Source organism: Takifugu rubripes, unplaced genomic scaffold, assembly GCF_901000725.2.
Source record: "Takifugu rubripes unplaced genomic scaffold, fTakRub1.2, whole genome shotgun sequence".
NCBI classification, from domain to species: Eukaryota; Metazoa; Chordata; class Actinopteri; order Tetraodontiformes; family Tetraodontidae; genus Takifugu; species Takifugu rubripes.
In genome coordinates, this window is record NW_021821633.1 from 1,029,099 (window position 1) to 1,041,758 (window position 12,660).

General features: G+C 53.7%; 1 protein-coding gene across 1 annotated transcript in view; it reads right to left on the bottom strand.

Annotated features, from left to right (window-relative positions):
- The window catches only part of LOC115248343 (Golgi-specific brefeldin A-resistance guanine nucleotide exchange factor 1-like), a 61,587-nt gene that overhangs the window by 46,051 nt on the left and 2,876 nt on the right, over positions 1-12,660 (bottom strand). The window contains 2 exon segments of the mRNA XM_029831984.1: positions 9,525-9,591; positions 10,422-10,521. Of these exon segments, the coding sequence (XP_029687844.1) occupies positions 9,525-9,591; positions 10,422-10,517 (163 nt within the window). The 5' untranslated portion in view covers positions 10,518-10,521.

Sequence of the window (12,660 nt, forward strand, 5' to 3'; positions counted from 1 at the left end):
TCAGCAGGTCGGTCTTAGCTCAAATTTGTTACCAGCGCCACTGATCCCAGCCTATTTAAGAAGAGGAGCCTCAACAGCTTGACGCACGACTCCAGCATGTGTCACCTTTTACGTTCAATTCCTGCACAACAAAATGGAGCCGTTGGTCTCACCCCAGCGGCAGCAAGCAGGAGGCCCGTCCTCGAGGCCCGGGGTCATCAACCCAGTGCCACCAGGCCCGGCTGCTGTTCTGCCCTACCCTGGGGGTAAAAAGGACACTGCTGGCTGCCTGGCAGGACACACCACCGTGCTAGCTGGCAGGCCGTGTAGGGCTGGGTTGAAGACCTTCCAACAACCCGTTACAAGATGCTACCGCCCCACAAATGTTGACGGGACAAGGATCCATCATTCTCTCCCTCTCTCTGACACCACACCCACAATACGAGTACGCACACAAACATAGGACACTCCCAAATGGTGCAGAGGAACAATATCTGACTGTGCGTGACCCCACAACTCTGCATCAGCACCAGAGAGCACGTGTGTATCCATGAGAGTCCCAGGCTGGCACCAAAGGACAGTCCAGTGCTAAGCTAATTGGATATGTGTATCACAACCTCTGCTCACAGCACCTTTATGGAGCATGAAACAACGAGCTGCTGCCGAGTGTGTGGGGGTGTGGGGGGGGGGAGTGTGTGTGGGGGGGGGGGGTGTGTGTGTGGGGGGGTGAGTCTGTGTGTGTGTAGGGGTGTGTGTGAGTCTGTGTGGGGGGGGTCTGTGTGTGTGTGGGGGGGGAGTGTGTGTGTGTGTGGGGGGGGGGTGTGTGTGTGTGTGTGGGGGGGGGGAGTGTGTGTGGTGTGGGGGGGGGTGAGTGTGTGTGTGTGGGGGTGGTGTGGGTCTGTGGGGGGGGGTGAGTCTGTGGGTGTGTGGGTGTGTGGGGGGGGTGAGTGAGTCTGTCTCTGTGTGTGGGTGTGTTCTGTGTGAGTCTGTGTGTGTGTGGGTGTGTGTCTGTGTGTGTCTGTGTGTGTGGATGTGTGTCTATGTGTGTGTGTGTGCATCTGCATGCATGTGTGTGTCTATGTGTGTCTGTGTGCATCTGCATGCATGTGTGTGTCTGCGTGTGTCTATGTGTGTGCATGTGTATGTCTATGTGTGTGTCTGTGTGCATCTGCATGCATGTGTGTGTCTGCGTGTGTCTATGTGTGTGCATGTGTATGTCTATGTGTGTGTCTGTGTGCATCTGCATGCATGTGTCTATGTGTGTCAGTGTGCGTCTGCATGCATGTGTGTGTCTGCGTGTGTGTGTGTCTATGTGCATCTGCATGCATGTGTGTGTCTGCGTGCGTGTGTGTGTCTGTGTGCATCTGCATGCATGTGTGTGTCTGCGTGTGTGTCTGTGTGCATCTGCATGCATGTGTGTGTCTGCGTGTGTGTGTCTGTGTGCATCTGCATGCATGCGTGTGTCTGCGCGTGTCTGTGTGTGTGTGTGTGTGTGTGTGTGCGTGCTGAGCGGTTTATTAGCCCCGTCCATCAAGCCAGCTGGATTGTGGCTGCTCCACCGGAGGCTTAAGAGCTGAGCAGCGCAGCAGCAGGACGGAGCCTCTGAGCAATACTAACGCACCAGTATTTTTAGCACAATAAATCTTCCCTTCACGACCAACACTTGTGGAATGTGGGTTTACACCCCGATATTCCTCCACAGTCGACATCTAAACATCCCAATGCTTTTAGAAATGCTTTTATTACCATTATTAAGTCATATATACGAGTATCGTATAGTACCGTATAGTTCGGATCGTATAGTATAGTACTGTATAGTACCGTATAGTATCGATCGTATAGTATAGTACTGTATAGTACCGTATAGTATCGGATCGTATAGTACTGTATAGTATCGTATAGTATAGTTATTGTATAGTATCATATATTGTATTGTATCGTATAGTATCATATCGTATAGTATCATATCGTATAGTATAGCATTGTATAGTATCGTATCGTAGAGTGATTAAGTCTGCACTGCTAACGTGTCATTAGAGCTTCAGCTTTCGTCTCTGATGACAGATTAGTGAGGACAAGCTAAAAATATCCACGTGCATGAATCTCCTTCATGTCAACAGATTCCCATAATCACTAACTTTGTCTTTCATAGGAGGCTGAACGTGGAGCCGCGCTCATTGACACTTTGAAGACCACACTTGACACCTTCAGACCGCGTGGTGGACCAACAATAGCAGCGTGTGTCCTGCATCAGCACTCTGCAGCTACGGATGTCAACACAGCACCCTTTTCTGGAGCAGGGGCCTCAGGCTGCCCTGGTCCCAGACTGTAGAGGAACACGGCCTGATCCTCTGGTCCCGACTGTAGAGGAACACGGCCCTGGTCCTCTGGTCCCAGACTGTAGAGGAACACGGCCCTGGTCCTCTGGTCCCAGACTGTAGAGGAACAGGGCCCCTGGTCCTCTGGTCCCAGCTGTCGAGGAACAGGGCCCTGGTCCTCTGGTCCCAGACTGTAGAGGAACACGGCCCTGGTCTCTGTCCCAGACTGTAGAGGAACAGGGCCCTGGTCCTCTGGTCCCCAGACGTAGAGGACAGGGCCCTGGTCCTCTGGTCCCAGATGTAGAGGAACACGGCCCTGGTCCTCTGGTCCCCATACTGTAAGGAACAGGGCCCTGGTCCTCTGGTCCCAGACTGTAGAGGAACAGGCCCTGGTCCTCTGGTCCCAGACTGTAGAGGAACAGGCCCTGGTCCTCTGGTCCAGCCTGTAGAGGACCCGGCCCTGGTCCTCTGTCCCAGACTGTAGAGGAACACGGCCCTGGTCCTCTGGTCCCAGACTGTAGAGGAACAGGGCCCTGGTCCTCTGGTCCCAGACTGTAGAGGAACAGGGCCCTGGTCCTCTGGTCCCAGACTGTAGAGGAACACGGCCCTGGTCCTCTGGTCCCAGACTGTAGAGGAACAGGCCCTGGTCCTCTGGTCCCAGACTGTAGAGGAACAGGCCCTGGTCCTCTGGTCCCAGACTGTAGAGGAACAGGCCCTGGTCCTCTGGTCCCAGACTGTAGAGGAACACGGCCCTGGTCCTCTGGTCCCAGACTGTAGAGGAACAGGCCCTGGTCCTCTGGTCCCAGACTGTAGAGGAACAGGGCCCTGGTCCTCTGGTCCCAGACTGTAGAGGAACACGGCCCTGGTCCTCTGGTCCCAGACTGTAGAGGAACACGGCCCTGGTCCTCTGGTCCCAGACTGTAGAGGAACACGGCCCTGGTCCTCTGGTCCCAGACTGTAGAGGAACACGGCCCTGGTCCTCTGGTCCCAGACTGTAGAGGAACAGGCCCTGGTCCTCTGGTCCCAGACTGTAGAGGAACACGGCCCTGGTCCTCTGGTCCCAGACTGTAGAGGAACACGGCCCTGGTCCTCTGGTCCCAGACTGTAGAGGAACACAAGCCCTGGTCCCTCTACAATCTGAGGGAAGAGGGAGCTAGCATGTCTCCGGTGAGTTCGCTGAACACCTTTCAACATGGTTTTTAACAGACGTGTTAACATGCCACATGTTTCTAGCTCGCCTGTCGTCACGGTGACAAGGCCGTGTTGGAAGAGTACCAGGACGTGGTGGTAGCAGCCATTAAGTGCTAATGCTAACACAATATCAGCAGGTGTTTGACGCTAAAAAGGCTAAACCGTGACGACAAAGTGATGCTGGACAGCCTTTCTCTCTCATTGCAGCAGGTTTTCCAGGTGAAACTGGTCTGTCAAGGCCGTGCATTGTGATTTTAAACGACTTAAATTGTGATTTTAATTCTTATGTTCATTACCTCCGAGTCGTTTGCTGCCGTTTTTGTTTACAGCAAATGACTACGTGCCTTAGCTAAGTCATTTAAAGCCTAGCAATTGGATGTAAATCTATATAAAAGCCTCTTAACGAGGCCTTCAGAAGCCCCTCCTTGTGGTCTGGTGCAGCAGGTCCACCTGCTTCTTCATGTCGTGCCTACTCTTCCTGCCCATAAACCCCAATCCTTGGCAGCATCCTCTGCAGTCTCCAGCACCAAACCCTGTGCTTGGTCCCGGTCTGAGCCAGACCCCCACCAAAGCTCCACCCTCCCAGCCTGATTAATAACCCTCTGCTGGGACTCTCCATCCACTCAGCACATTGTTGAGAGGCTCGGAATCAGGATAACAGTTGCACCCCCTTCACACTGGACTTAAGCCTTGCCTGTCAGTTCCTGGTTAGGACACTTAACTGGCCAGATTTACAGCTCCCACCAAAGCTAGGTGGCGGCCTGCGGGAGGGGGGGCCTTGTCCATGGACCACTGGGACGTTTGGAACTGAGAGCCCAGGCCTGGAACGCTGTCACATCTTGGGCCTCCAATAACAGGACACTATGATGTTCACTGCATTATATATCAGTAACACCTCCACCCCAACCTTTAAAACCTAAATACTCACTTTTCTCTAAATGTTTAGTGTTCAACCCTTCACGGGTCACCAGCCAGATGAAGAACTTAGCCTCTGTGGTGCTGCATGCTATGAGACACCGGGGCAACTGGTTGGACATGTGAAGCGTGTCTGGGGGCGGACCGTCCCTCAGAGCACCTTCACCAGTATTAGCATGACTCGGCGACATGGATCATGACTCTGCACCGAGCTCGGCATGTGCCAGCGGCCTCCAGCAGCCCCAGACCGATATATGTGTGAAGATCACGTAACATGAGGAGAAGGGGGGGTTGTGGGGTGCAGAGGGGGAATAACTGACCCGCTGTGGAGGGCCTGGCTTGTGACCCCCAGAGGCCCATCATGCTCTTCAAGAAAAACCACAGCTGGGCCTAAAACAACACAGACGCTGCCTGACCTAAGGCAGCCCGTCAGCTGTGGCCCAGTGGAGGAGCACCCGAACCCTCACCCACCCTCCAGGGAGCTGTGACCTGAATCTGAGCCCGATCGCTGCCCGGAACCTGCAGGGAGGTTCAGGGCCTGACTCGGGGCTACTCAGGCGATTCTGTCGCTGACCCTGATTCCAAAATGATGATTCTACTGCTCCAGAGCGAGCTGGTGCCACAGCCGGCGGGTTCCGATCGCCCAGCCGGCGCCACAGCCGGCGGGTCCGGATCAGGAGAGTGAGGGACGCTGCTCCAGCTCCAAACAGCTGGACGTTTGAGCGGAGCCAGCAACCGTGGGCACAGAACCAGAGGTGTTCAAGGTGACCTGCTGTCGGCACTTTTAGGTTCAAAACAAAGCCGCCGCTGCCCGCCGGTGCTGGCGTGCACTAGTGGTTCACCTCCTCCGGTGACGGCGCTGCCTCTCGCCGTCTCGTGCTCAGGACCGGCCTGGATCAACCAGTGGTCACCTGTTGTGGCGTCTCTGTCTGACCCACTAATAGAGGTAAAGGTGACTGAAACAGGTGCCTCAGCCTTTACAGGAGCCTTTTGATGAACAACCACGTAATTATTATTAGCCGCTCAGACTTGATATGATTATTGGATCCAATGAGAGAGGTTCTTTGGGTTGGGGTGAGGCAGGTCAACTGTGGGATCATGTTCTCTCCAGTTGTTCTGCAAAACACAGGCTCGTTCCTCCCGTTATCTCCAGCTGCTGCTGTGCTGCTGATTGGAGCCAATTAGAGGTGTTGCTGCTGAATTTCATTCCAGTTTGGATAAAGAGGAGAAGGCTGTCGGTCAACGACCGCACTGCCTTTATGTCTGGGGGCTGCAGGAGCTTTAAAACCTGCAGGGGTATGAATAGAAATGAAGGGATTTAGGAGCAGCATTTCTTCAACACACCTGTCAAAGAGCTCAGCGTCCGTGCAACAAAGAGGCTTCAGGAGAGAACGTGCACGGGAGAGAAGAGATGTGAGAAGCTCAGGCTCCATGGCTGCTGCAGCCGGTGGAACTCAACTAGCTGTGTGCGTCTCTGGGGAGCAACACAACAGCAACACAACAGCAACAGAGCGCTGCGTGCTCCTCTAATGAAACTGTGCAGGTCAGCCAGGAGATGGAAGAAGCTCCGACACCCAAACCAGCTCCTCTGGAAGCTCCGACACCCAAACCAGCTCCTCCGGAAGCTCCGACACCCAAACCAGCTCCTCCGGAAGCTCCGACACCCAAACCAGCTCCTCCGGAAGCTCCGACACCCAAACCAGCTCCTCAAGCTCCGACACACCCAAACCAGCTCCTCTGAAGCTCCGACACCCAAACCAGCTCCTGCAGAAGCTCCGACACCCAAACCAGCTCCTCCGGAAGCTCCGACACCCAAACCAGCTCCTCCGAAGCTCCGACACCCAAACCAGCTCCTCCGGAAGCTCCGACACCCAAACCAGCTCCTGCAGAAGCTCCGACACCCAAACCAGCTCCTCCAGAAGCTCCAACACCCAAACCAGCTCCTCCGGAAGCTCCGACACCCAAACCAGCTCCTCCGGCTCCGACAACCCAAACCAGCTCCTCCGGAAGCTCCGACACCCAAACCAGCTCCTCCGGAAGCTCCGACACCCAAACCAGCTCCTCCGGAAGCTCCGACACCCAAACCAGCTCCTCCTGAAGCTCCGACACCCAAACCAGCTCCTCCAGAAGCTCCGACACCCAAACCAGCTCCTCCAGAAGCTCCGACACCCAAACCAGCTCCTCCGGAAGCTCCGACACCCAAACCAGCTCCTCCGGAAGCTCCGACACCCAAACCAGCTCCTCCGGAAGCTCCGACACCCAAACCAGCTCCTCCGGAAGCTCTGACACCCAGACCAGCTCCTCCGGAAGCTCCGACACCCAAACCAGCTCCTCTGGAAGCTCCGACACCCAAACCAGCTCCTGCAGAAGCTCCTACATCCAGACCACTCCTGAAATGACTCCAGCACGTTTTGGGATGTGACACTAAAGTAAACTATGAAAGGACAAAACAGTGGAAACCATCGTTGGTGCACTTCTGGCGGTCTGATTCCAATGGGGGGGGGGGGGGCAGCTACAAACAAGAGAAATATGGACTCATCAAGATGCCCCTGTGGTGCACGTCACCGTGCTCCGTGCCCTCACAAGCTCTCTACACTGACATGAAGACTTTCAAAAGAGGCGTTTATGAGAGCAGAGTGCAGAGACAAACTGAACTCTAGCAACCAGAAAGATCAAAGCAGAACGTGGACAACAAAGCAGAGGTGGAGATGGAGGGAGGGGATGAAGGTAAACCAGCCAGGGACATGAGCAAAGCAGGAGTAGATCCCTGGCCAAAGCCAACCACCCCCTCTGGCTGCTCCTGCACTGGCTGCTCAGGCTGAGGCGTCTCAACATGTGGCCTGTCATGGATCCAGCTCCTGGAGCCGGAGAGGAGAAAGAGCTGGAGAAAATTCCTTGCTTTAAGAAAGAAGACAACACTTCCTTTCCCAGAACAATTTATCTCTCTGCTTGACAAGACTCCCTTCTATATTTACACAGCTAAAACTGCAGATGATATACTCCCAGCTGCACTACTCTGTAACCAGGGCTCACATGCTCCTGTCAATCATGCTAGTGACAACAGAACACAGACGACGGGTTGGGAGGGAGAAGGGAAAGAACACGGTCAAAGAAAGGACAGAAGATTCTGGAACTGCAGACAACTGCTGGAAGGGAGGAGCAGCTACAGTAGCAGCTACAGCACCAGCTACAGCTACAGTAGCAGCTACAGCACCAGCTACAGCTACAGCAGCAGCTACAGCACCAGCTACAGCTACAGCTACAGTAGCAGCTACAGCTACAGTAGCAGCTACAGCAGCAGCTACAGCAGCAGCAGCAGCTACAGCTACAGTAGCAGCTACAGCAGCAACAGCAGCAGCTACAGCAGCAGCAGCTACAGCAGCAGCAGCTGCTACAGCAGCAGCAGCTACAGCAGCAGCAGCTGCTACAGCAGCAAGCATTAGTAACATTAGCAGCAGCATTAGCAGCATTAGCATTAGCAGCAGCACAGCCCACCCACAGTGTACAGTACACAGCAGCACCTTTCCACCAAGCAGCCTGTGGTGTCCAGCACCAGCCCAGCTGGCTGGACCAGCCTGTCCAACAAAAGTTATTTTGAACGGCACTTTTACGTTCTTCATGAAAATCAAACATGAGCATTTGAGGAAAGGAGTCACAAGAGAAGCCAGAGGCAGAGTCGGGGGAACCAATGTGAGACCCCCCCAGCCAGCAGCACCTGTCCATCTGAGGCAGAGGAACTCCCCGAGGACGGAGGCCGTGGCGGGAGCTGAACTGGGGCTCCAACGATGGCGTTCCTGCAGATGCTCAGGAAGTTGTAACCACTGAGCTGTAGGACCTGCCAACCCTCCCAATGTGGAGGACCTGAAGGCCACGGAGGAGGTCCCTCTCCAGGGTTCCTGCTAGATGCCCACAGTTGGATTCATGCTGCAGATATGGCAGGAAGGCCTCATATGTCTGTCACAGCTGGACCGCTGATGGAGCACAGCTGGCTCTCCCTGCAGGACTGCAGCTACAGACGCGAGGACTGCAGCTACAGACGCGAGGACTGCAGCTACAGACGCGAGGACAGCAGCTACAGACACGGGGACTGCAGCTACAGACGCGAGGACTCCAGCTACAGACACGAGGACTGCAGCTACAGACATGAGGACACCAGACCTGGAGGACTGCAGCTCCAGACACGAGGACTGCAGCTACAGACATGAGGACACCAGACCTGGAGGACTGCAACTACAGACATGAGGACTGCAGCTCCAGACATGAGGACTGCAGCTACAGACATGAGGACTGCAGCTACAGACATGAGGACTGCAGCTACAGACATGAGGACACCAGACCTGGAGGACTGCAACTACAGACATGAGGACTGCAGCTCTAGACATGAGGACTGCAGCTACAGACATGAGGACACCAGACCTGGAGGACTGCAACTACAGACATGAGGACTGCAGCTCCAGACATGAGGACTGCAGCTACAGACATGAGGACTGCAGCTACAGACATGAGGACAACCAGACCTGGAGGACTGCAACTACAGACATGAGGACTGCAGCTCTCAGACATGAGGACTGCAGCTACAGACATGAGGACACCAGACCTGGAGGACTGCAACTACAGACATGAGGACTGCAGCTACAGACATGAGGACTGCAGCTCCAGACATGAGGACTGCAGCTCCAGACATGAGGACACCAGACCTGGAGGACTGCAACTACAGACATGAGGACTGCAGCTCCAGACATGAGGACTGCAGCTACAGACATGAGGACTGCAGCTACAGACATGAGGACACCAGACCTGGAGGACTGCAACTACAGACATGAGGACTGCAGCTCTAGACATGAGGACTGCAGCTACAGACATGAGGACACCAGACCTGGAGGACTGCAACTACAGACATGAGGACTGCAGCTACAGACATGAGGACACCAGACCTGGAGGACTGCAGCTCCAGACATGAGGACTGCAGCTCCAGACATGAGGACTGCAGCTCCAGACATGAGGACTGCAACTACAGACATGAGGACTGCAGCTCCAGACATGAGGACTGCAGCTCCAGACATGAGGACTGCAGCTCCAGACATGAGGGCCACCCCTGCTGCTGTCTGTAGGTGAACGTACCTTTAATGTTGTTGAGCACCTCCTTTAGTTGAGCAAAGCTGTTCAGCAGGGGGTCTTGCTCTTCATCCTGGGCAGGTGGAGAAGACACAAGCGTCACAGAAATGTGGCCAACACAGACTTGGAGGTCTCTTGACTGACTCTACACCTGCTCCTCCAGGAAGTGTTAGCAGCAGCACACAGGTGCAACACAAGGCTCTTGTTCACTTCAACAACACATTCATTGATGGAGCAGGTTGCTCCTGTTGCCCTGATCTTTCAGGAATGCCACAATTACTTGGACATTGCATCACCTGCGTATTTAAAGGGCTGAATCACATGACGCTACAGGCATGAATGACCCATGTTCAGGAGAGGTTTGGATCTGAGGACGTTTGGATCTGAGGACGTTCGGATCTCAGGACGTTTGGATCTGAGGACGTTTGGATCTGAGGACGTTTGGACCTGTCACCAGTAGGAAGTGCTGTGAGCATGACAATAGTCACCCTGGGGCCTGGACACGGTTCCATGGTTCGGACTCAGACTCGATACTCAGAACCAAACGGTCCTGGAGCCACACAATGTGATGGGGACAGGCCTAGTTACTACGTGTGATCCACCTCCCCCCAACCCCCCCAGAGGCTGCCTATGGGTGAGCGTGCATGTGTGGTGCCCTGTGTGTCAGAGAGGGACTGGACCCCACCCAGGTATCAGCTGGCCCCCTCCGGACTGAAGCCAGGCCAACTTTGACTCTTTACCTATGTGGTCTGGCCGCACCCCCAGGCCCACCACAAACATCTGGTGGGTGCATGGACGTCGTGGACACCCCGGACCTGACAGTCCCATCGCTCAACTGTGCTCCGTGAAAAACCGAGCTGGACGGAGACCAAGCGGGTCACAGGCAACAGTGATGAACCTTACCAGCGGAGTGTGAGTGTTCCATCGGGAGTTCCGCTTGATCGCCCCAACAACGGTTCCAACTTCCCCTTGGATGATGTAGATTTTCTTGTCCACCATTCTCCTTTTACGGAACAAACACACAAGATTGAAGGAAGAAATCCAGAATTTAAAAACAAGTCATTCTTTATTCTGAAAATATACAAGTAGCCCATAACTGTGGGCAACAGAGCCGCCAGGATGTGGTTAGCATGTTGACTTTGTCCCAAAGGTAGTTTACAGGTATCATCTGGATCTAAGTGTTGCAGTTTTACACGTCAGAACCTTTTTAAAAATCAGCGTTGCCTGACCTGTTAGCCTCAATCACACCTGACACCTAAGCTGGGTGTTACATCCAAGAGCAGCCTTGCTAACCAAACAGAGAGCTAAGCCTGATAGCTAGCTCATGTTTGACAAGTTAGCCGCCTCAAAATGGAGGGATTAACCTTTTCCCTTGTGTGGCTTCATCCTCTCACTCCTACTGCAGAACAGTTGCGGTGGCAACTGCTGCAACTACCAGCTGTGGCAACATGGCAGGTAACCGGAGGGACCAGTCCGGTCTGGCTCCCGGCCTTTTCCCTGCAGCATCTACACAGCCTAACCCCTAACTCCTAACCCCTAACTCCTAACTCCTAACCCTAACTCCTAACCCTAACCCTAACCCCTAACCCTAACCCCTAACTCCTAACTCCTAACCCTAACTCCTAACCCTAACCCTAACCCTCTAACCCTAACTCCTAACCCTAACTCCTAACCCTAACCCCTAACTCCTAACCCTAACCCCTAACTCCTAACCCTAACTCCTAACCCCTAACCCTAACCCCTAACCCTCTAACCCTAACCCTAACCCTAACCCTAACTCCTAACCCTAACCCCTAACTCCTAACCCCTAACTCCTAACCCTAACCCCTAACCCTAACCCCTAACCCTCTAACCCCTAACCCTAACCCTAACCCTAACTCCTAACCCCTAACTCCTAACCCTAACCCTAACCCCTAACCCTAACCCTCTAACCCCTAACCCTAACCCTAAACCCTAACTCCTAACCCTAACCCCTAACTCCTAACCCCTAACTCCTAACCCTAACCCCTAACCCTAACCCTCTAACCCTAACCTCCTAACCCTAACTCCTAACCCTAACTCCTAACCCTAACCCCTAACTCCTAACCCCTAACCCTAACTCCTAACCCTAACTCCTAACCCTAACTCTAACCCCTAACCCTAACCCTCTAACCCTAACCCTAACCCCTAACTCCTAACCCTAACTCTAACCCCTAACCCCTAACCCTAACCCTCTAACCCTAACCCTAACTCCTAACTCCTAACCCTAACTCTAACCCCTAACCCTAACCCCTAACCCTAACCCTCTAACCCTAACCCTAACCCCTAACTCCTAACCCTAACCCTAACTCCTAACCCTAACCCCTAACCCTCTAACCCTAACCCTAACCCCTAACTCCTAACCCTAACTCCTAACCCCTAACCCCTAACCCTAATCCTCTAACCCTAACTCCTAACCCTAACTCCTAACCCTAACCCCTAACCCTAATCCTCTAACCCTAACTCCTAACCCTAACTCCTAACCCTAACTCCTAACCCCTAACCCCTAACCCTAATCCTCTAACCCTAACTCCTAACCCCTAACTCCTAACCCTAATCCTCTAACCCTAACTCCTAACCCTAACTCCTAACCCTAACTCCTAACCCCTAACCCCTAACCCTAATCCTCTAACCCTAACTCCTAACCCTAACTCCTAACCCTAACTCCTAACCCCTAACCCCTAACCCTAATCCTCTAACCCTAACTCCTAACCCTAACTCCTAACCCTAACTCCTAACTCCTAACTCCTAACTCCTAACCCCTAACCCCTAACCCTAACCCTCTAACCCTAACTCCTAACCCTAACTCCTAACCCTAACTCCTAACTCCTAACTCCTAACCCTAACCCCTAACCCTAACCCTATTCTCAGGGCAGTTCCAGCTACAGCTCCTCGCCTTCATACCCAACAAACGTAAGAGAAGAACGTCACATCGTCCCACTCGGGCCAACTCCTCTGGACCGTCTCGATGACCGGTGTTGCTCTAAACACACCATACCTGAAAGCCCCAGTCAGGCAACCACCACCTGTCTGACTGCTGACAACCTGCAAACGTGACACTGGAACCTGAGAAACAAAGTAACCTGGATGTTTTTAGCCATTTTAGCCTTAAAAGAACGTCACT